The 24,692-nt window shown below is 31.3% G+C and overlaps 4 protein-coding genes and 1 pseudogene across 4 annotated transcripts; 2 read left to right on the top strand and 3 right to left on the bottom strand.

Moving 5' to 3' along the window:
- Window positions 1–260: 260 nt before the first annotated feature.
- LOC106765779 (venom phosphodiesterase 2-like) lies at window positions 261–2,109 on the top strand. Its single transcript, XM_014650513.2, has one exon. It carries the CDS (start codon window positions 486–488, stop codon window positions 1,959–1,961), a length of 1,476 nt encoding a protein of 491 aa, XP_014505999.1. The 5' UTR covers window positions 261–485; the 3' UTR covers window positions 1,962–2,109.
- Window positions 2,110–7,915: 5,806 nt separating this feature from the next.
- Window positions 7,916–8,782, top strand: LOC106766641 (annotated as a pseudogene).
- Window positions 8,783–9,796: 1,014 nt separating this feature from the next.
- Window positions 9,797–11,002, bottom strand: LOC106767723 (cytidine deaminase 1). The gene has a single exon (XM_014652665.2). It carries the CDS (start codon window positions 10,819–10,821, stop codon window positions 9,925–9,927), a length of 897 nt encoding a protein of 298 aa, XP_014508151.1. The 5' UTR covers window positions 10,822–11,002; the 3' UTR covers window positions 9,797–9,924.
- A 4,530-nt stretch (window positions 11,003–15,532) lies between these two features.
- On the bottom strand, window positions 15,533–18,154 carry LOC106766895 (tetraspanin-2). The gene is made up of 2 exons (XM_014651675.2): window positions 17,547–18,154; window positions 15,533–16,110 (listed from the first exon to the last, which is right to left on the bottom strand). The coding sequence occupies exons 1-2, from the start codon at window positions 18,042–18,044 to the stop codon at window positions 15,799–15,801; spliced, it is 810 nt and encodes a 269-aa protein (XP_014507161.1). The 5' UTR covers window positions 18,045–18,154; the 3' UTR covers window positions 15,533–15,798.
- A 999-nt stretch (window positions 18,155–19,153) lies between these two features.
- On the bottom strand, window positions 19,154–20,700 carry LOC106766639 (1-aminocyclopropane-1-carboxylate oxidase 1-like). Its single transcript, XM_014651355.2, has 3 exons — window positions 20,407–20,700; window positions 20,070–20,293; window positions 19,154–19,963 (listed from the first exon to the last, which is right to left on the bottom strand). The coding sequence occupies exons 1-3, from the start codon at window positions 20,506–20,508 to the stop codon at window positions 19,369–19,371; spliced, it is 921 nt and encodes a 306-aa protein (XP_014506841.1). The 5' UTR covers window positions 20,509–20,700; the 3' UTR covers window positions 19,154–19,368.
- Window positions 20,701–24,692: the final 3,992 nt, after the last annotated feature.

Here is a 24,692-nt window from a genome sequence, read left to right as displayed (position 1 = left end):
TGTGCATTATCATAAAGGGGTTGGTATTTTAAACCAATATAATACATAAACATTAAATTCTAATTTTTGTGGTTATATCATGATAAAATAATAAAGTTTAATTTAGAATCTCCCATGTTACGTTACCTCGATCTCACCTTTTAAACGAACTCTAAATTAGAGTTAGTTGAGTATGTTAATATTTTTTTACAATAATCTATTATAACATGTAAGAGTATTTTTTAAAAAAATATGATTACCCAGTTACACGTGGTATTTCCTTAATTTCTCCGCGTCTTCTAAACGAGTGCACCAACCAAGACAACGAACAACCAATCACCTTAGTCTCTGTCCTTGTCTCTTCAACCTGCAAATTCTACTAAACCTTCTTCGTCTTTTCTATCTTTGATTGAATCTCACTCAACTCAATCATCTTTCTCTTCCAAACTTCCATAACCAAAAGCTCTGAAGAACAACCAAAATTACTTGGAAAAACTACATCGAACATGGGTTCCAATCCCTTGTCTGCATTGACTTCCACAAAGCCTACAGCACTCCCAACCCAAGACCAAGACGACCAAGATTCACCTTCATCAAAAGCTCTTCTTTCCTTCAGCACAGATTCTTCAGACTCTTCTTCTCCATCTTCATCTTCCTCTTCCCACAAAGCCCTCTTCATCATTCTCATCTTCATCACTTGCATTGCCTTATCAACATCCTTCGCCTTCGCCTTTCTCTACTTCTCTTCAAACCCACCAACACCATCAATCTCTTCTCTCCTCGCTCGCCCTCTATCCAAACTCAACCGCCCCGTTGTCCTTTTAGTTTCCTCAGATGGGTTTCGGTTCGGTTACCAATTCAAAGTTCCAACACCCCACATTTCTCGTTTGATCGCTAACGGAACCGAAGCAGAAGCCGGTTTGATTCCGGTTTTTCCCTCTCTCACTTTCCCTAACCATTATTCCATCGCCACCGGCCTCTACCCTGCTTACCATGGCATAATCAATAACCACTTCAGCGATCCAGTTTCTGGGGAGGCGTTTTACATGGGAAGCCATGACCCCAAGTGGTGGCTTGGGGAACCCTTGTGGGAAACTGTGGTCAACAATGGATTAAAGGCTGCAACTTATTTCTGGCCTGGGTCTGAGGTAAAAAAGGGTCTTTGGACTTGCCCTTTCAATTATTGTCGCCAGTATAATGCTTCTGTTTCGTTTGAGGAAAGGGTTGATACGGTTTTGGGGTATTTTGATCTGCCTGATGACCAGATTCCTGATTTCATGACGCTTTATTTTGAGGACCCTGATCATCAGGGTCATAAGGTTGGTGCCGATGATCCTGAGATTACTGAGGCTGTTGCCAGGATTGACACCATGATGGGGAGGTTGATTCGGGGTTTGGAGCAAAGAGGGGTTTTTGATGATGTTAGTATTATTATGGTTGGTGATCATGGAATGGTTGGTACTTGTGATAAGAAGTTGATTTTCCTTGATGATTTGGCTCCTTGGATTGATGTTCAGAAAGATTGGGTTGTGACACATACTCCCGTGCTTGCTATCCGTCCTCCTTCTGGTCATGATGCAACGGATGTTGTTGCTAAAATGAATGAAGGGCTGAGCTCGGGGAAAGTTCAGAATGGCAAGTTTTTGAAGGTGTATTTGAAGGAGAATCTGCCCAGTCGGCTTCATTATGCAGCGAGTGATCGGATTGCACCGATAATTGGGTTGATTGAGGAAGGTTTCAAGGTTGAGCAGCAGAGAACGAAGCGCCAAGAGTGTGGCGGTTCTCACGGTTATGACAATGCGGTTTTCTCCATGAGGACCATTTTCATCGGGCATGGTCCTCAGTTTGCTAGAGGGAAGAAGATACCATCGTTTGAGAATGTTGAGATTTATAATTTGGTTACTTCTATCCTAAAGATAAAGGGAGCGGCAAATAACGGATCCTCCTCATTTGCAGAGTCTGTTCTTCTATCTTCTGCATAAAGACTAATGGAGTTTTTTGTTGGTGAACAGCATTGCAGATGTGCAACACTGAGTGAGTAAAATTCTTGATCTTTAAGCAAATCGCTCTCAAAGAGTGATGCTACTGAAATTATTCTGTTTGAAATAAGGTAGTTCCAGCTATTTGGTTCAAAATTGTTGTGATCAAGCTTAGCTTTAACAATGTGTTGTTATTTTGGGTATGTAAGTAAATATATACTTGAGATAGGGTGAGATCCCCATTTGGATCTCTAATCACAGATTGCATATAAACAAGGATCCATGGATTTCAGCACTAAACTGTTCACATCTTTCACAGATTGCACTAATCTCATTTTCTGGTTCATCTTCTTTACTCATTACTTCATTTGTGCATATTGACTTTATTATGGAGTTCCCATAAATTTCATCTTTTTAAATTTTTGCAATAGGCAGAGCTCTGGTAGCTAAATTTAGAAAATGTAATGGAATCTGGGGTTCCCATAAATTTCATCTTTTTTCATTTGAAGTGTTACAGAACCCTACTCTGATTCCATCAGATCTCACCCATGGTGTTTTCCAACACCAAATGTGTTTCCATGCTAGCTTTTGCATCAGAAGACCACCTAGTAGAAAACGAAAGAAGAATTTAATGAGGTAGTATATGGTTTTAGTTTACTCATTATCACAATCCTTGTTATTGTGCATATGGAGATTTATGATTATATAGTGTTGTGAAGAACACAGAGGATAGGGAAACTGGTAGATCACATTATCTTGACTATTCAAAAGGTGCTAAATGGAAAATGGATGTGCAAATAAGTGTATCAGTCAAAGACTCTAAGTATCCTTTTATCTTGACCTATTTTTCTGCTGCTTTCTTTAGAGGAAAACTCACATATTATTAAAGAAAGATGCTTGCTTGCAAGATGTGCCAAATTCTGAAAGAAAATGCAATATTTTTCAAGACATGTCAAATCCTAATAGCAATATAATGTGAAAGTTCTCTTCTGCAAACACTTATCATACCCTATTTTTACAAAAACAAATGTACAAGGTCATGGAAGTTCAACACTGATATATATATATTTATATATATATACATACACATATATATTAATTGGTTTAATATATATGAACGATGAAATTGGCTACCAATTTAAAAGTACATGTGAACCACGTGTTTAATGAGAGTTTATCGATTATTAAAATGAAAATCAAGTTACAGGTACTGTCTTGTAATCTTTTATGTCTGCCCTTAATTTGTCACCTACAATTTATTCANTGCTGATTCCACAATTTGCACCACTAAACTCAGAGGTCACCAATTCATACACGTATGTTTCAAAGCTACAGCAATGGCAGCTTAATTAAGAGTTACTATATTCTTATAATTTTTGTATTATATTATGATTTTTATCACTTGTTCTTAATCATTTAGTTTGGGAAGAGTTGTAGAGAGACAATACCAATAAAATATAAATTCAATCTATACATGAAAAATTAATATTATTCAAAAAAACTTTAAAATATCTCTAGTAATTTAAAAAATAAAAACAAAAACTCATTAGTAATATCAAAGTGGAACATTCGTTTTGTTGATCAATTTAGACCGATTCCTCTAATGTGAAGAAAATATGGATAAAAGATGTCTTTGTGTATTTTTAACATGAGTTTTGATAAATAAAGTGTTTTTGNTAGAAGAAAGCTAATAAAGAAAATATAATAAATGTGTTAGAAAGATAAAAGGTTAGAAATAATGTGGTGAAGATCTTCCTCATGGTGTCCAGTTACATGACAGGTCGAGAGAAAGACATTGGGCTGATGATTGTGTTGGTCCATGTTGTAATGACAGAGACACCATTGGATGAAGTATATCTCTCTTGTCGTCTTCTTCTAATTTCCTTAGTACTGCATTTAGAATTGTCCCACCTCAAGGCAATCTAGGATCACTAAATTTTAGATTTCTTTTTACTTCCCATTGTGCAATATATTGTCCTTCAAAACCCCAATCATTTTGTTTTCTTATTTATGAATCCATCACATCCTACACTCATACTATGTTTAGTAATTAACTCATAAATTCACTATAAAGTGTCAACCCCACTCAAAGATTATAAGATTCTATTTATAACACAAAGATCACTATAATATTGAACACACGTGAAATATGTCTTCACTGTGAATAATATTTCTCATTATAAAACAAGCTAGATACACCAAAGAATCTAAATTCTAAATGTAAAGAGATTAGACAATTTTCAAATAAGTTCGTGATAGGTGTAGTTATCATTAGATGAAGATTTTATTTAAAACAAATAAAGATCATATCAAATTCATAATAAAATTATATCGTATATACATAAAAAAATAATATGTAATATAAAAAAAAATTATAATTTTCTTCACGAAAATTATTTCATACTTTGAAATCTACACAATTTTTTTTATTATAATAAAAAAAAAATATTACTAGTCAATCCTTTCATATTAAAAAGAAAGTGTTTAACTTTTAAAAGTTTTTGCTTTTAAAGATTTAATATTAACCCTTCTTATAGTTTAAACTAGTTCATCATTCTTTTCAGTATTAAAATCTTCTCTCTTACATTAAATATGTTAAGTTATTTTTAATTTTTCCATAAAACGAGCCTCCTTAAAAATCAAAGGATTAGAAATTGTCACCTAATTACTACGATTTGAATATAATTGTTGTAAACATTGCAAATTATATATTCATAATAGGAGTGACATCCTCCAAATAAAGCATATTAGCTAAGAAATCAAAATTTATTGGTACATCACCATCTAAATCTTAAAAAGAGAAGTTACATTCATAACACAAATATTATCATGATTAACCACCACTCGTTTAAGTATTGACTGAACAACAGGTTGTACCATAGCAGGTTGCACCATAAAAGACTGAATTACAAGCTTCACCATAGGTTTCATCACAGGTTACACCATAGGCTCTATCACAAACTCTAACACTTGAGTTAAAGAGACTATATAGTCTCATATGCACCAATCACCTTAGAGCGATAATGTCATTGTATTTTTGTACCAATTATTTTCTCTCCACTAGAAATAACATTAACATTATGTTGTAACCGTTTATAATTAGATAGATCATGACTAATATTTTAAAATTTGCAAAAGATAGAAGTGATTTCTCATACTTCACATGCTATTGAGAAAATGTATACAAATTTCACGTGCTACTGAAAAAATCGCTTTTGGCTACCAATACTCTAAAGAAAAGCCATAAATATGAGTTAAACATTGAGTTTCTTTTTAGTTTCATGGAAGTAGGGACAAAATCTTTTGTCTATAAGAAAAAAACACGAAGAATGTCAAGAAATAAATTTCAAGTTTCAACCACCAAAACTCCTTTTACATGTCTTCTAGAAAAGAAAAAGCAAATTCATAGAATCCTTTGCCATGTGAAATTTTCTTATGTTAATCTAAATATTTTCAAACCATATCAAACTTTTTACAAAGATCTAAATGTATAAGGAATTTATTCCCTATCGTTAACTAAATACATTTATGTAAATGATTTTTACACTCCTCCAAAACAAGATAAACTTCTTTGGAAATTTACACAAAGACCATATCTTCTTTATATAAGGAGAAGATAATTGGAACAAAGAAATATCATACATGTTATTAAGGACCTAGGAAAATATACATTTTTGTTCTTACACATTTAAATAAGATTTAGAGAAAGATAATTTTTGGTAATCTTGATCTTGTAAGAAATCCCAAAAAATATGAAATCCCTTAGAAGAAGTTATGCCTATATCTCACCGAGACCTCCACCAATCACCTGCACCAAAATGAACTTGTTCCAGCCACTCTCCAACATGTAATGCATTATCAACACTCCACATGGAAAGCCTGTACCTCTACAAGCCACCACCGGCGGCTAGGGTTCTTCTATATTATGCCAACAAATTTCGTTTTTTGTTCTTTAAGCTTATTGCCAAGAGACTAAACAATTTACTAAGATGATTTACTCTGTTATTACAACACACTTTAGGCTCCTTTTATCAAGATTTTTAGCTAGTCAAATCTTCACAAATATTATTATTTTTAATTCACACATTTCTACGAAACTGATAGTGAAACAAGAACTTGAGTACCTTGATTGTGATTCGAAGCGTTTTTCATTTTTCATCATTTAATAAGTTGCATCCTAATGAAAACTCTGTCTTGCACATTTAAAAGTAGAGTGACATTTTACACATGGTTAAAGAAACACGAGTTTTCATCTATAAAGGAGCAAGTTCAGCATGCTAATTGCAACTTCCAAAAGTAGTTTCAAGTCATAATAATTCAGTCGATTCCAGCTGCCCCACCATTGAACTTGCATGCAGCCAGCAATGTTCTTTACAAAGGAGTTGTGCTTAGAGGAGTAGGATAGAGGAAAGTGTTGCTGTGATGATGAATGATGACAACAACCTTAAAGTTTGCTCATATTTCACTAAATTAAAATGGGTGTTGTTTGATATCCTTCTTTTGTAGTTTTTGGAGGAACTATATGACTTTCTGCATTGCTTTTTACCTAAATTGTTCTATCACAGTAGGCCCATAAAGAAACATTTGATATAGCTTCTGCACTAAAAAAGAAACATGTCTTTTGAAAGGTTCAATAATTGTACCAAATCACTTGCTTGAATACTGATGTGCTTGCTTTAGACACAGGATGATTCTTAGTTTGCTTTGATCAATTCCTGAAGCAATTTGGATAGCAAATTCTTTTGTTTAGGTGGTTCAAATAATCAACATGCATATATCTTTCTCGACATAAAATAATTATTATTATGAAATATTTTGTAACATCTTTTGACTTAATTAAATTCTTAGTCACTCACAAATTTAAAAACTTTCAATTTAGTTTCTATTAAATTTTTATATTCTATTGAATTCTCAAATAAAATTTTCAATTGAATTCTATTATTAAAATTTTCGATTAATTAAGTGATGTAGTTATTAACTGGATGATGAGTTGTGTTTATTATTTTGTCTGGTCAACTTGTTTTATTTTCTTTACATGTAATTTTATAATTTCATCATTTTTTAAAACTTTCTTACCTATTCTCTACTTTGAGATTTTTCAGTAAAGAGATTAAGGATGAGGTTAAAGATGTATTGATGTTGGATTATAAGATTACAACATGTTAAGATTGCAAGATATAAAATTATAAAAGGTAAAAACTAAACAATGTGACAAAGCAAAATAATAATCACATCATTATGTTAAGGATCATACTTTAATTAACAGAAAAATCTAATAATCGATAGTCAATTGAAAACTTTTAAAATTTTATAAGAATACAATTAAGAATAATAATGGGTATAATATCTATCTACAGTAAAAAAAAATTATTAGTTTACAAAATACCTGCAAGTCTGCAAGTATCTATAGATACCACATATATTTAAAAAAAATTATAAATTTTCCAAATGAAAATAAATAAAATTACAATAAATATATATATATATATATATATATATATATATATATATAAAGCGTAATATAAATTAATTTTTTTTATGAATAATAAATATATCTTAGTACTACCATTATAATAGTTACACCTTATTCATTTATATTATAAACGGATATTAAATTATTCTTTATCCATTATCCCCGAACACTCGTTTAAAATACCTATCTATTACTTGTAAGGGAGTATATCCGACTAATTAATAATATAGATATTTTTGTCATTTTTATATTAATTATACAACAAAAATATAATAGGATACAAAAAAATTAATAAAAAGAAAATTAAAAGTTCTCAAATGTCCCATATAATTAAAACTCATTTAAGTTGATTCAGAATTATGTTAAAATGAGTCATTGATTTATTCTTAATCCGTTCATTTTGCTACAATACTTATTTTACTTTGGGTTAAATATGCTTTTAGTCCTTCAAGTATCAGTGATTTTTGGTTTAGTCTTTGCTTAGAACATTGATGACATTTCATCCTCTTAGTATTGAAACATGTAACTTTAGTCCTTAAAAATGGACGACGTTAAGTTTTTGCTGATGTGGCTAACGGCACTTCCAGGTCTTCTTCCAGCTTCACTGTTCACTGTCTGCCACGTAGCATTTTTAACATCAACGACTTTGGCGATTTCTCCGGCTGCAACTCCTCCACCGACGAGGTGTTCAAGGAGCCCGTGGCTTCCACTCACCCACATTGCCATTTCCTTTTCACTCCCACATGGATAAGCTTATCTGCACGTTCATTTTCCTTCTTCTTCTGGCCCTTCCTTTTACCTCTGCTGGCCATGACTATGGTCAAGCTCTCAGCAAGAGCCTTCTCTTCTTTAAGGCTCAGAGATCTGGCTACCTTTCCCATAATCAGAGAGTCACATGGAGAGCACATTTTGGTTTGCAAGATGGCAAAGCTAGCGGGGTAACTTCAAAGCATTAAAAACTTAATCATTTTTATCTTGGTTTTCAGTTTTTCTTTGGAAAGTTCTGGTTTTTATTGTTTCTGCAATTGTTGTGGTGAAATTGCAGGTGGATCTAGTTGGAGGGTACTACGATGTAGGGGACAATGTGAAGTTCAGATTACCCATGGCGTTCACCATTATGATGATGACGTGGAGCATAATTGCATAGGCAAACAAATGGCTGCAAGCGGTGAGCTTGGCCACGCCATGGAAGAACGTCGGAGAGCGAAACGACGACATACACCTCCATCCTGGAAAAGAAATTAACTTTTTTCAGATCCTTGGCCAATCCGAGGCTGAGTTCCAACGTTCTGTGCTCCATGGTGACAGTGACGAGGGTTTCAGTGAATTCGCTGAAGGCAACTGGTTCAACCTCCCCTTAATCCCCTTCACTGATATGATGTAAAGGTTCTTGGCGTCGGTGTTGTCAGCGCAGTTCACCGTCGCCGCCACCGGCAAACCCAGTGACATCCTAAACTTGTTCCCCACCGATCCTCCGCGACATCGCGAAGCTTGTCGAAAAACCTTCATCTTCACCAAACTTTATTTTGGAGAAAAAAAAAACTGTGACATGTAACCTTTCACAGGCAAAAAAATCAAACATTTAAAAGTCAAAGATGACACGTTTCAGAAAAAGGAGACAATGCACAGTGAAAACCTGGAAGTGTCGTTAGTCACATCAGCAAAAACTTAACGCCATCCATTTTTAATGACTAAAGTTACATATTTCAATACTAAGAAGATGAAATGCCATCAATATTCTGAACAGGAACTAAAACCAAAAATCACTTATACTTTAGGGACTAAAAATATATTTAACCCTTTTACCTTTCATGTTTCAACTATTTATTTCTTAATCATAAAGTAAAATATTTTCCACACATTGGCTCGAGTAGAGAATGTGAAGAGGCACGGACACTCGTGTTCAGGTTTGATTGGTGCTTCTCCACAATTACCAACTCAAAAAAACTATTAGGATTTAATATAAGAAAAAGGGAGAAAACTATTCGGTAAAGACGAGGAAAATAATCGACACCCACCTTTTCCTAAAAGCCATTTTAATAGTAAAATATCATATTGAGATAATAATAATAAATATAAAAAAAAACATTTGAAATAAAATAATAATATAAATGGTTGATAATATATAATAAAGGGATGAAAGTATTTTATTCATAAAGATAAGGCCTAATTTAAGAACATGTCATATAACTATTACTATAGATCAGCACATGCATGGTTCAGATTCCAACAAAAAGCATGGATGAGACTATAATCCTTTTGTTAAGTAATGCTAATTTTGATTTCAAACACGTGAAACTGATCTATTTTAATATCCGAATTCAATCTAAACAATAAATAAATAGAAGCTTATCAACACACGATCACTCATAAACTCTCATGTTGTTCATATAAAACATTTAAACTCATCAAACCGTTTCATTAATCATAGAAGCAACGATTAATAGTTCTAACTATAATATTTAAAACTGTTTTTAATGGTTGCTACTGGAATTAGGATAGTGAAGGTCGGGAATGACAAAGGTATGTGCTCAAGTTGCAATCGGACGAAATGGAGTGAAGCAACAACCTCGTCGTCTGCTCCTGTTTAACCGCAGCGTCTTCCTTCTCTACTAAAACGGCATCCACAATCTCATCGAACTCACCACCGCCTGCAGCGACGAAGGCGATGAGCGCAGCCTGGACTGGGCCGAGACTGGGATTAAAAGCGGCGGATTCCAAGTAAGAACCTTTGTAAATATTGCCGTGGCGGTCGAGGAGGGCAACGCCTGACGGGGAGGCAGTGTAGGGTGCATGAGATTTGTTGGCGGCTTCGAGAGCCGCATTCTTGAGCTTGTGGTTGTGGAGGTAGCCGTTGCAGAAGGCGTCGTCGTTGGTGTGATTTGGGAGAAGAGTTAAGGCGTTGTGATGGGTTTCCAAGAGAAGGGGAGTGCCAGGGGAGAGGAGGTCGTGGGGGCCGAATTGGTGAGGCAGGAAGTGAGAGAGAGGGGTGAATTGCGGCGTATGATGGGAGGTAATCAGGATATTCACGTCGGAGGCAGCGCGGAGTTCCTGGAGGAATTGGCGGCAGTGTCCGCAGGGTGCGGCGGAGACGGCGAAGGAGGTCAGGTTGGCCTCCGCATTCAGAGAGAGGTTGCTGACGAGGAACTGCTCCGCGTGGACCGCGTGGTGGAGGGGGAGGCCCGGAAACTCGAGGTTGACACCCACAAAGATGCGGCCGGAGGGACCCAGGCCCACGGCGGCCACCTGGAAGTTGGATATGGGTGGGCGAGCGAGGGACCGGGCGGCGGGGACCAGTCTAGGGAGGAGTTCCGGTAGTGTGATGGCGGCGGACTCGGCGAGAGCGAGGGCTTCCGATGCCTCGATTACGAATTTGGGTGGTTGATCCATTGGATTGGGAATTGCAGAAGAGTGTTACGTTATTTATAGAGAGAGTGTGAGAGTGGATTGGATCTGACTAACAAAGATCGTATTTATAGAGATGTACCATGCCATTCAGATCCTTTTGCTACCGACAAGGGGTTGCCATCACTCTTCTCGCTTCCCTCCACCCATCACACATCATTCACAACAGGGTTAAATTCGGTATTTACTTATAACTTTACTCTCACCCATCACCCGTTGACCACATTCTTTTTTTTTTTTTTACTTAAAATATTATTTTAATAGGCAACTTAAAATTAAATATATTAGTCATTTCTTTAAAATTCCACAACATTAGCTGTTTTAAATTGAAAGTAAGAAAGGTAAAACATAAATTCTGCAACATTGGCTGTTTATGCATTAATTAATAACATATATGAAGAGATTTTTTTTTCTCATGTTAGATTATTATGAGTGTAATGTGTTGAAAACATTGTCGATTATTAAAAAAACATGACAGATATAATTTTTAATAGTTAATACATTTATTATGAATGACCGTTCTTAGGACTGGTTGTTTGTCTAGGTTAGTATTTCTATTTTTAACAATTAAAAATTAACATTAATAAAAAGTGATAATTTTTAAAGTAGAAGAAAAGTTAAACTTAGATTAATATTGTAAATTTTCAATAATAAATTAATAATACATAATCTCTCTGACTAAGATAATAGAAATGTTAATAAACTGGGTTGAGGTTAAAAATAATGGTTTCAATAATTCTCCAATTTTATTCTTTTCTATTTGCACTTTTTCTGATTGCTTAGTTAAATTTTAGTCACTGTAATAATACATGGCGTGTTGAATTTTGCTTGTAAAGGTTGAAAATGGCAATATCCAAAGTGTTTGATGATATCATTAGTGACATGTTTATCATGATTAAATAATTTCCTATTTATAGAAATTTAAATAAAAAATCATATTTTTTTTTTCAAAAGGTGCATGTCTATACTTTGAAAAGTTATATATTAAAAGGCTTATTTTTAATAATTATAAGAAACATCCTCTTTACATATTTTTAACTTTTATTTTCACACACAATAAATTTTACTGTTTAATTTAAGGTATTTTTTTTTTCTTTTTATCAAGCTTAACCTATTTTATAGGCTTTTAGAACATATTCATCAATCTAATTTAACGCTTCTATTTCTAACCACCATAAAAAATTGACACTAAAGATTGGTAATTTTTAAAATAGAAAAATATTATATTTAATTTATTAATCTAAACTTCCAATAGTAAAAAATATTATTGTTTAAAAAATAAAAATTCTAGTAAATTATGTTAATATTAAAAATAATTACTTTAAATACTTTTGAAGGAATTATTAAATTAACATAAATATATTAAACATAATATTCAATAATTATTGATTTTAATGAAAATCTATAATTTCTTTTTATAAACTCGTCATTATAATATTTTGCTCTTTCTTAAAGACAATCTTTAAAGTATTTATTAGTATTTTTTTTAATTAATTATAAACATATACAGGGGGCTAGCTAGTGCTGAGCTTTCCCGCTGAGATTTTTCTTTGCATGTATAAATATATAGTATAAACAATAATTTATATTTTAAAATTAAATTATGGTATTTTTAAAATAAATTAAAATGTATATTTAATATACTTATCTGAAAGCCATGCCTTCAGAAAATTTATAAAATTTGGTCATACATATTTTTGTTTGATAAAATTGGTCATCCCATAAATTTATTTTCCGTTTCATGCTGAATATAAAATTTTGCTTTTAGTTTTAAATTTTGAAAAGATATAATTATTTGTTTAGTTAGTTCCATACTAATAAAATACATTTTATTTTAGTTACTATAGATATACTAGTTTTAAGTTTAATCTTTAGTTACTGGTATATTTTTATATGATATTTTAAAAAATGGTGCAAAATAGATACCAAAAAAGATTGAGAGGAAAGTAGAAGAAGACAGAGGAAAATGAAGGAAGATGGAGGGAGAAAAAAAATATACAATTTTGAGATAAAGATAAAATAGATTTAAGATAAAGATGAAACGGATTTTGGTACGCTACATTCTAAATGACATGAACGTGAATTTAATAGAATATTAAATTGATTAATGGAAAATTTTCATAATTTTAGAATTTTGCAAACAAGTTGAGATTTTTCAATTGTTTGACCATGATTCAGCCCACTAAAGTTGATGATTTCCAAAATTAGAATTTTACAGAGATTCAATAGTAATCGGTAAGAAAAATTAAAATCGAAAAATTAAAATAAGATATAATATTAATAATTTCACTAAATGAATCTTTCTTCAACTTTTACGCTCTGTTCTTTTGAGCTGATAATACTATTTACGAGAGAATGAGAGTGTGGATTTGTGGAAGAGATGGTGTTCGCATTGACTGATTTGCAAAGACGAATTGTGAGGGATTTGCAAGAAATGTGCTTTTTAAATCACCCGCATACATGAGCTGATTTGCAGGAATTGAAAGCAAATATCCTCTTTGCCCTTCATGAATATTTTAATACCATGCTGTATTTGTTATGAATTATGTTGTATTCGGTTCTTCTCTTGCCAACCAAGATTACATTTAAAAATAAATTTCTTTTACTAAAATAATTTATTTTACAATATTAAAATTAATTTAATTATTATTTTTAATTTTTTATTCTTTATAAATATTTTAAAATTAAATATAACATTAATAAATAACATTTTATATTACTTTAATACCTGGGGCATTTTGGTAATCTATCATTTTTACCAATTANACTAATTTTTAAAATCTGTCACATCAATCAAATCTTACACTAATTCTCACAAACTTTACTCTCAAATCCACTCTCAATTACCCACAAATCCACTCAAAAAAACAAAAATAAAATTACTCTCAAATCCACTCAAATCCATTCAAATCATCTCCCCCAAATCATCTCCCACAAATCATCCAAAAGAACAAAGCCTTAAACTTCTTCTATAAACCTAATCATTGCATCCCTAATTTTACCAAATATTCACTAATTTTCTATTTTTAAAAATTCAAATTCCACCTAACACACTTCTTTATTAAATCAAGTTATTTTAAAACTCCATGATAACATATCTAGTTAGTTAGTGAATTTAAAGTCATTTAATCAATGACAAGAACTGTATTACATTAAATTTTGTAAATTAAAAACTAAATTGAGACAAATATTAATAAAATTAATTTTCGATTTTTTTAAATAAAGAATGGAATAAAATTTAACCTAAAATTAATCTTTACTAATCACTTTTCACTCCACGTTCAACGTAGAAGTTTAAATTATTCTAACAAAACCTCAATAGATAGTTGTAAATATGGTTCACTCTTCTTGTCTAATAATCCTTTTAGACTCCAAGCACAAAGATCACTATTAAAAGAAAGAACTGAGAACTGAGAGACTAGAGACATTAAGTTATATCACTTTATCAAATAAACAATGATAAAAAAAAAACAATTAAGGAACACATTCTGAATTATGTGAACCCGTGAAACTCTACGATATTCATAGATGAAATTGAAAGCAAAAAAACACAAAAAGTTTACAATAAAATAATAACACAACAAATTCTAATAAAATAAGATTGGTTTAGTCAAAACCACCCATTAGCAAGAAGGATACATTAAAAATAAAAATAAAGAATAACTTTAGTAAACAATAGAAAAATATGACAGCAGTGATTTGAAAAATAATAAATTTTAAAAATAAATAATTAGATGGTAAAAAATATAGTTTATATATTTAAATATAACTTAAAAGTTTTATCCTATATCTTTTCAAAATTATTTCATTAAACAAGAAAAACCGCAAATTCATGCTGTGTTTTTCTCTTTACAATATAATAAGTCTAATGTATTAATTTAAGTAAAATTATTATTGAAAGGATAGCATGTCACTACTAAGCCAAGCCTAAACTATGCAAAGAGGCATTTAACTTGTAATAAAGTGGGAGCTCACATTCAATTTAATATGTTTTTTTTTTTTCTGGTTATCTCAATATCTTGTCATGCGAATTAAATGTTTTTTAAAGTATTTTTTATTACTCTAAAAAAATATAAATTAGGTTCGATTTTTTAAAATTCTTTGAGGACTCGCCCGATCATTTTACAACAAAGGCACCTTTTTAACATGCAACAGAGACTACTTTATATATATATATATATATATGAATATAAAATTACAACAAATTAGTGAAAATAACGTCAAAATTACATTAGTCCTTGCAATATTGTGTTTTCATTTCATTGAATAAGGTTTTAAATTCAAGTCTTAGATAAAATCTCATTTTCGACGAGTTCAAATATATGGAAAAAATATTTGCTAAAAAGTTAATTTAATTTTTTAACATTAAAAAGAAGAACGAAACGATCTCAATAGTCAAACACAAACATTAAAATTCAACACAAATAAATTTGCAACCAACATGAACTGAACAATTAATTTAACTCAAAGACCAATAATTCTCCAAAATCACAGCGTAGTTACCCACAACTGTAGATTTGAGCCCACAGACCAGTAATAATTCTTCAGTGTACTAATTAAATAGTCATATTTGTGATTTCACATTACTTGGTTCATACTATACAATCTAAAACTGACAACTCGTGTTTGAGACTTTGACGTAAATTTTGTTTTCACATTACCACTTGAAGTTTAATGTATATATAAAAATGTACAATAACAGCATGAAGTACCAAAGTTTATTTAAAACAAAAATGTACAATAACAACTCAATATATATTTCATCTAATCATACATTCAGAGAAAGTATAATTAGAATATTCTATTTCTCTGTTTTCCCTGAGCAACGAGACTCGTATTACTTCCAATATGTACACTAAAGACAAAGACTTTAACGAAGTTACATGGACAAGAAATAACGATAACAAAAACAAAAAACAAAAACTTACGTAAAGAACTTCCAAGTATTGAGAGTAAATAGGATCAAACCCAACCCTGTTTGTAACGGGTGAAGAGGTCTTCTGTTTGTGCATTCCTGAAGGCACTGCAAGCAATGACATAGACCCATATGAGGACCACCACTGCTACTATGAGAATGATGTTAGCTTTCCTCCATTCTTTTCTGAGGTTACCCAATAGACCGGCCTTGCACGCATTACAATCGTAGCATAGTTGATTTTGATCATTGTTCCACGAGTAGCAATCAGGATCAGCTGTGGGATTCACAGGGTTTGTCCAAAGTACGGGGCTTACAAAGCTGTAACCACAAACTGTAGGAGGTTTGCAACATCCTGACTGTAAAATCAATCAAAAACCAATTCATTACCACAATTTTATTTATACAATTTCTGTTCTGTATTAGTATAAATGGTAAGAGTACAATAGAAAATCATCTCAACATGACTTTGCTAACTGAGCAATATAAGAGTTCACATTAATATTTATGCTAAATATTAAATGCTAAGTTAAAAAAATAGAACTGAAATTACACACCTGAGTGTTCAAAATGAAAATACACAGAAGTACAGTTAAATTTAATAAAAGAATGAACTGGGAGTCTAAGACAGAAAAAGAGAAGAGGGGTGACCAGCTACCAAACCACACCACTGAGCAGCAGGCAAAAATAATATAACTTTATCTTCTTGTGCTATAACGACAAAACAATGACCTTGACTTTCTTGGATGATTAATTTAATATGGCCAAATTTTGCATTATTTCTCTACATGTGAATCAATGAGTGAAAATTTCAGCTGCATTGAACTTTCCGGGGATCAATTATACCGGAAAGGCCCCACACAGCATCAATGTGTTGTCACTCACGCTGGTAATAAAGGATGTCTCTAGTGTCTTCTAAAGAGGCATTCTCATCTTGCTGATTTTGTGACATCGAAAGTTACGTAAAATGGACATATATGGTGGTTAGATTTATATGAACCTCAGTGTTCTGCTGGTGTTAACATCAAAATTTGCACTAAAACTTAATCCACACCTTACTAGTGGGTCAAGCTAGGAATAAGAAGGAAAATTCATATGATACATGACGTTTATCATCACCAAACAAAACTGTAAGAATTAGTTCGACAATTTAAAACTCAAAGCATGTTAAGATCATAGCTCCAGCAGAGTTTGAACACAATCCATGCTAATTGAGAATCTCCACCGGTTTCCTCTAAAAACCGATGGTTACTATCATTTCCCAACCACTGTGATAATCGAGTAACTTCGCAACTAATCCATGGGACACAGTCTACGGGTAGGAAAGGAAGGACACGGTGATCATATCAGAACCGTACATGGAAGACTAAGAAAAGCTCATAGATCCAACCCACCTCCCTAGAAAGAAGAAAATAGTTCCCAAATTCAGCCATTTGAAAGTCTTGTTGAAGACACAACGTGGTGTCATGTGATGTGGGTCCAGCAACAACAATCGAGGAACAAAAAAAATACTTTAAGAAGCAATATTTCAATGCAAGTTAAATCTTGCTGGTTTCCAAGAAATCACTTGTTAAAATTGTACTTTTGAGTGTTTCAATGCCGGGGAAAGTACAAAAGGAAAAGTAAATTCTCAGGTAAAAATGTCTTGATTTTTGGTTAAATGTAGTTGCTGAATTATAAGAAAAACCTAGTTGATACTATTTTAGAATCTAAGTACTTGGAAGGAACTGAATAATAAGAGTAAACCGATTAGGTGAAAATTATGGAGGTGTATGAGAAAGAATTAGGAAGGAACCTGCAAGGGAGAGATGTGAGAAGCGAAGAATTGATCGGCGGTGATGTAATTGAGCGTGAGCTTAGTGCAGACATCGGAAGCAGCCAAACAGGGCCTTATCTTGTGCCAGCTGCCGGAGCCGGTGACGCGGTTCCTGAACCAGGAAGAGAAGCCGCGGAGGTTGTACTCCTTGTAGGCTCTTCCGGGGACATCGTAGGCTCCGTCGGGTCTGGTGACGACGAAGGCGAAGACGAGAAGGATGAGGAGGAGGGCGATGAGGAGAGCCATGGAGAAGAGGTAAAGGGCGAGGAGGCCCTGTTTGTTCCAGTAGGCACCGACAAAGCCCGCGAGGGAGACGAGGAGGATGAGGAGGCCCATTATGAGAATGGGCCAGCGGAAGTTGGCGACGCACTCGTTGTCGGGCTTTGAGGCGAGCCAAATGCCGGAGGCTATGATGGGAATTGAGCATATGATGGCCACAAAGTTCAGCACTGCGGTGATGTTGTTGCTCACACCCATTATTCCAATACTCTCTCACTCTGCTATGCTTCTTCAACTGTGTTCAGTTTACTTAGTCACTTATCTGTATTTGTTTTACTTTTTGTTCGCAGGTCATCTCTCACGTAGGTCCCACTCGGGAAATTATAATGGATATGAAATTTTCCTTCACACAATCAAAGATCTCAGTTAAAGAACTTACCCCCTTTCTCACGCAATCACACTTTAGAAAAATAATGTTTTGCTAAAAATTTAAATAAATATAATTAAAATATTATTATTTTGAGATTAACCGAGAATTATGTTAATTTTAATCCAATATTAGTAATTTTTTACTTTTTTTTAACCCAAATAATTCCATTTAAACCCATAATAAGACAAATTAACTAACAAATTATTACCTATTATCATACCTTTAATTTTTGTGTGTTGAAATACTGATATCTAGGTATAGTTTTTCGTCTATAGGTTTTCTCAATCATGAATGTATCATTTTAAAATGGCACATATACTCATGATTCTTCACCTTATTTGCGAGGACTATTCCTGATAAAATATATGCTAAGTTCGCATCATGTTTAGTTTAGTTATGATTTTAATATTCTCAAATCTCGATATTTACTCGTTTGATGCTTCATTTTCTTCGAGAAAAATTTTAACAATATATTTTTTAATACGGATAGGATACATTTTATCATTGATGGATAAACCAAATTTATTAAACATTACAAAATCTATATGCATCATTTTTAATTAATTTAAGAGTTTTATTTATGATTTTTTTTCACTTGAAATCAGTTTTAGGTTATCAATATTAACCATTTAACACACGTTATAAAAATAAAAATCATAAAAAATATTTTTTTTTGTGTTTTTCTAAAAATAAAATAAAAAGTAAAAAAATATATTAAATATAAAAAATTTACATATATCAAAATATATTTTTTCAGTGAGAAAAGAAAAAGTGAAACTAAGAAAAGACACCACCTTAAAAGCTTGTTCTTTATATTAATAATGTTATCATACCACAATTTTATATTATTTGAGAGAATATAAAAATAAAATGGTTATAAAAGTGTAAAATTTTATATTTTAAAAATAAAATAAAAAATATAGTATAAATACATGTAGAAAAAGTTAAATGTGTAGTATAATCATTATTTTTCGTTAATAAAAGGTCACGTTTACATGTATCTATTTGATACTTATAGCTGCCAAAGCCATACACCAAACAGGAAAGAAAAGAAATATTTGTACGATAAAAGTGTCTTAATAATAGTAGTAATTTTAGCAACCCGAAAGGGGTTAAAGTTAAACACTGCGAGGGTCTTAAAAGTTTGAACTTTCAAGCCAGAATATTCCCATTGATCGTGTTCTTCATGGATTCAAATCGAGGACCCTTTTCACCAAACTTGGTGCTGCCATAGAGCTTCAGATAGTCACCATAAAGGAAGTTGCTTGGGTACAAGAGCTTAGGAGCAGGTGAAATGATGGCTTCTGGAATGGGGTTGTAAAAGGTGGCAATGGAAATTCTGCTTCCATTCTTGTCAGGCATGACTCTATGCACCACACTTTTGTATATGCCATTGCTCAACACTTCCACTTGATCACCCGTGTTGACAAAAATGGCATTGTTCTTGGAGGGTGGAATCTTCACCCATTTGCCATCTTTGAAGAATTCTAGACCCGGCACTCTGTCATCTTGGAGCAGTAGAATGATGCCACCAGCATCTGTGTGTTCTCTGAGCCCCCTCACAAGTTCTGGACGTGGACACTGAGGGTACTTTGCCACTTTTGTTCCCACAGCAGGACCATCACCTTCACTTCCAGAAAATGCTTTCTTCATGTAATCCTTCTCCAGACCAAGATTTTCACTCATCACCTCAGATAGCTTCTCTCCCACCTTCACCAGTTGTTCAACATACTCATCCATTGTGTGCCTGCGTTTAACAAACAGTACGTGGAATGTAATACTTTTTCTGATGAGACTGGGATGGTGGAAAGAATTTTAATTAATGAGTGTTATATAAAGAATGTGTTAATTACCAAAGTTCCTGAGAGATGTTAGGAATTTCATTGATGCTAGAAGTGGGTCGATGCCAAACGAAGAAGGCACTTTCCCAATCTATATCAGAAGCATTCTCTTGTTTCTCCAACCTCTTTGCTATCTCAGATTGGTAGAAGCTTTCCTTCAGGTTTTCCTCATAGTATTTGTTGATCAACTGCTTCACCTTCTCCATCAATTGTGTGTCAATTTCATGGTTCTCAACCTGCATATATATATATAGATATATATCGAATAATTGGAGGAACGAAAAAGAAGAAGAAGAAGAAGAAGAAAACAAAAGGGACTAATTATTAACATCTTTTTCATTTTCTATACCATAAAGAAGCCCCATTGCTCACAAGCTTTGTGCAATAGGGCCATTGTGTCAGCCCTCTTGTCCCCATTGAGCTCACTAAAATCTATCACAGGGATCTCCATTACTAGATACTCAATGTTTCTGTGTTGAAGGTATGTTACAGAAATGAGGTATTTATAGGGTATTGTAAATATATTCTTAAGGGAAAGGCTGTGATCATGTACATCTTTTACTCTTCAATGCCAATGGTCAACAGATTTTCCCTTGTAAACAAAGTTTTCGTTCTTTTCTTCTCAAACGAAAGCTATCACCTTACGTTACACACAAATATCTTAACTAGACGTTTACTTTCGACCAGAAGATATTTCTCATGTAAATCAACAACTCATCAAGTGAATAAAAAGTTATGAATATTAAACCAAACACTTGCTACGTGTTGAAAAGGAATGTGGGTGGATCGCATCAAAGCAGTGGGCGGTTTTGGCTGAATGCTGCAACATGATATTACTGATTACGATGAAGATCACACATTCTCCAGTGTTTATTTTATTGCATCTTTTCAATTCTGGGTTATTTAGCTATGCATCATGCATGACATAATGATCAGATTATTAGTTCCAAGAACTTTTTCGGTTTTTTCTGTGTTAAGACAAACATGTTCATCTTAAAGAGTTTAGGTGGCGCACATAGAAAATGAAGTTAATTATACAAGAATTAAGAGACAGGTTTCAGAAGTTTCAAGCTCAATCTCCACAGTAACAATGTAATCTGACGATATATTAAGAATCTTGGCTGTTTGCTTGGTTATTGTTTGCCGCCTTTGGATCTTATTTTTGCTTTATATGTATGTTAAGAAAAATTATCATTTTAGATCACCTTTTTCTATTACTATTACTTTACTATTCATTTTAATAATAAAATGTTATATTTAACTAATAAAATCAAATATAAATAAAATAATAATATTTATGATTGTTAAATAGTAGTGTAGAACAATATAGCGTGAAACTATATCATGACGGAAATGTTAACTATAAATTCTCAAGGATCCAACAAAACTTAGCCAGATAATTAATAACAATATAAAAAAAGGTTTTAAAAATTTTTGTTTCCTCTTTTTCAGAGAAAATAAAGTAGGTGTTCTTATAAATTGTTTTAAAAATATTAAAAATCGAATCTTTCTGCAAAGAAAACTTCTTAAAGGCACTTCTTTCGTTCACATTAACTAATTATATATTATTTATTCAATGAATTTTATCCACAATAATCTTTTTTTTCCTTATTCACTTATTAGGAAAGGAATAAATTAATTACACCGATGCATATGATTTTTTTTTCCTTATTCTCTTAAAAGCTTTCTATTGAACATTTTATTAATAAATGATCATTCATGGAAAATATTTATCACATAAGTAATGTATAAATGTTTTTTTAATTTCAAATAATTTACATTTTATCGATATAAATTATGAGTGATTCTATATAAATTTAAAATACATGAAAATAATACTTATTTATTTATTTTTTATGGTTACTTTGTTATAACTTTTTAATTATACAAATAATATTTTATAGTAATTATTGAATAGTATAAAAAAGTTAATAAACAAATCTTGAAAATATGTAAGTCAATATCTTAAACATGACCCAAGCCGGTGTTGGACCTTATCCAAAGGTGGTCATTTGTAAAAATATCTTTAACAAAAATTTATATATGTGTATAAGGATTTTTAGATCTTTTATAAATGAGTTTTTAATATTGAACTTTTTAAGTTGTTATTTGTGTTTTTAATCTTGAAAACTTGAAATGGATATTCCGTAATAGATTTAAATTATTTTTTAATATGAAAAAAATACTAATAAAAACTTAAAATTATAAAAACAGACAACTAAACTTTAATATATTAATAAAATATATGTATATAAACTTCAATGTGAAATTATATTATAACATAATAGGAGATAACAATAAAGTTAAAACCAAATAAACCAAATTATAAAAATTAAATAATATTATTTCTATACACTCAATAATTTCACATTTAAGTGTTAAAGACGATGTAATTACAAATTTTCTTTTTCAAGCTTTTGACACGTTTTTTTAAATATAATTCGAGTTAATAACATATTTGTTTAAAAATTTCAATTGAAAATTAGAATTAGAATATGTGTAAAAATTTTCCATGATAATTTTTATGACAAGTAAATAAATAAATTTATTTATCTAAAATTAACTGCAGAATTTAAATTTAAAAAAAATATGAGAAAATTGACAAATTAACACACACACACACACACACACACACACATATATATATATATATATATATATATATATATATATATATATATATATATATATAAATTAATTATAAAGTAGGAACTCGTTTAATTTTTTTTTTTGGTTTTCTTTCTTATGGGTACTGTAAACAAGTTTTTAATAAATATTACTAAGATATTGAAGTTTAAAGAGCTTATTTTATTGCAATCTTATTTAGATAATTTTCACATATTTTTACATTAAAAATAATTAAAAAAGCGCTAATAAAAGATAGTAATACTCCATATGATTATATTTATTATTAGATTACTAACATAGAACTTAAAAAAAAAAAAAAAAACTTAAGAATAAATGATAAAAATTTGGAATACATTTTCACCAAAGTATTTTTAAAATCACAATAAAGAATTTATAATTAATTTGAACAATATTTTCTGCAAATACAGAAAAACTGTTATTGTAATAAATGTCTTCCTAAATCATAACCTTAAAACTTCTTCTAAATTCCCTAACAGGTATATGCAAATGCTGGTATTAATTTTGTCAACAAAACCTAGGAAAACGGCGCCATAATGTAAAAGTCAATAGCAAGTTAACGACACAGGATTAAAACGGTGAATCTATTTTAAGTAGCTTCAACCTCTATTTAACTTGTTTGTATATGAACTTGGTCATTTATGTTTAGTGCCTTCGGAAGTAATGTCTTTCTTTATCAATAGTCAAACTTTGAATGAGGATAACTTGTCGATAATTTGCCCAAATGACCAAATACACTTCATTACATATTTGACCATATAAGAAGATAAATAACACTTATCTCGTAAATCAATCTTATTTCTAATTTTCGTCGGTAAATTACTTTGTCCATTATTAAAAATATAGATGGAAAGTTATTAATAACTTTTGTAAAAATTAAAATAATTATTTTTTAGTTTCTTTTTAAACTTTAATATCTTAGGCTTAATAACATTTTTAACAATGATTTAATATTTTATTTATTTATTTTTACTCAATGTAGTCGTATATTTAAAAAAAAAAACTTAATATGTGCCTTTTTCTAAAATTATTTTCATCAATAGTTGACACCTAAATCATTAATTAATTTGTGTTATTGATGTAGTTCAAAGTTATGATAACTTTAAATTAAATAATTCAAGTGTCTATAATTTAGTGTAAAAAGTCGTTTTATGTGACCGTTTTTTTTATGTTTGTTTTAAAACTAACATAAAAAGTCAACATTATACGTTGATTCCAACTCAACGTAAAAGTAAAAAAAAAAAAAAAACACTTATATTGAAAGTTATTTTCTATGTCAGTTAAGACACCACTAGCATAAAAAGTGATTTTTTTATTATAGATTTGTTTCTTTCCCTACTACTCAAATAACAATATATATATATATATATATATATATATATATATATATATATATATATATAACCAGAATGCATGCTCTAATTTCAACACATATGTTTGTTCAAAGTTCTAATAATATAATAGAATTTCAATAAATATGGTTATACATATAATATTTATATGTACACTTTATAAATATAAAATACCTAATATTCTTTTTAAATAAATACGGAAAGAAAGAATGTCAATTATTCACAACTTTATTTAACAATTTTATTTTAAATAATATAAATTTCTTTTACGACTTCTTGTTCTATTATGGATACATTGTTAAATACTTACATGTTTGAGTTAGTAAAAAATGTTTAATATTTTAATTATAAATTTTACCCATTGTTCCAGTTGGGAATATCTCCAAGTCTTCTTACACACTTTCCTTGCAAACCGCCCGTCTTTCTCCTGTCTGCCAACCTAACTCGATCACTACCTTGGTTGAATTCGGCCGAGTACCTGTTAAATATACTCTGACGCTCAAGTCAGTGCTAGTTTTAAAAGGATAGAGATAGAGAGAGTGGAATAAATGTGCATTCAATGTAACCAACTACCTTTTACCTTTGACTTGTATTTATAGTATTCATTTTGGGCTTTTAATTACTCATTCCTTAATCA

Source organism: Vigna radiata, chromosome 7 (assembly GCF_000741045.1).
Source record: "Vigna radiata var. radiata cultivar VC1973A chromosome 7, Vradiata_ver6, whole genome shotgun sequence".
In the NCBI taxonomy this organism is placed as follows: domain Eukaryota; kingdom Viridiplantae; phylum Streptophyta; class Magnoliopsida; order Fabales; family Fabaceae; genus Vigna; species Vigna radiata.
The sequence above is the reverse complement of the archived record's forward strand: the minus strand, read 5'-3'. Positions and strand labels throughout refer to the sequence as shown.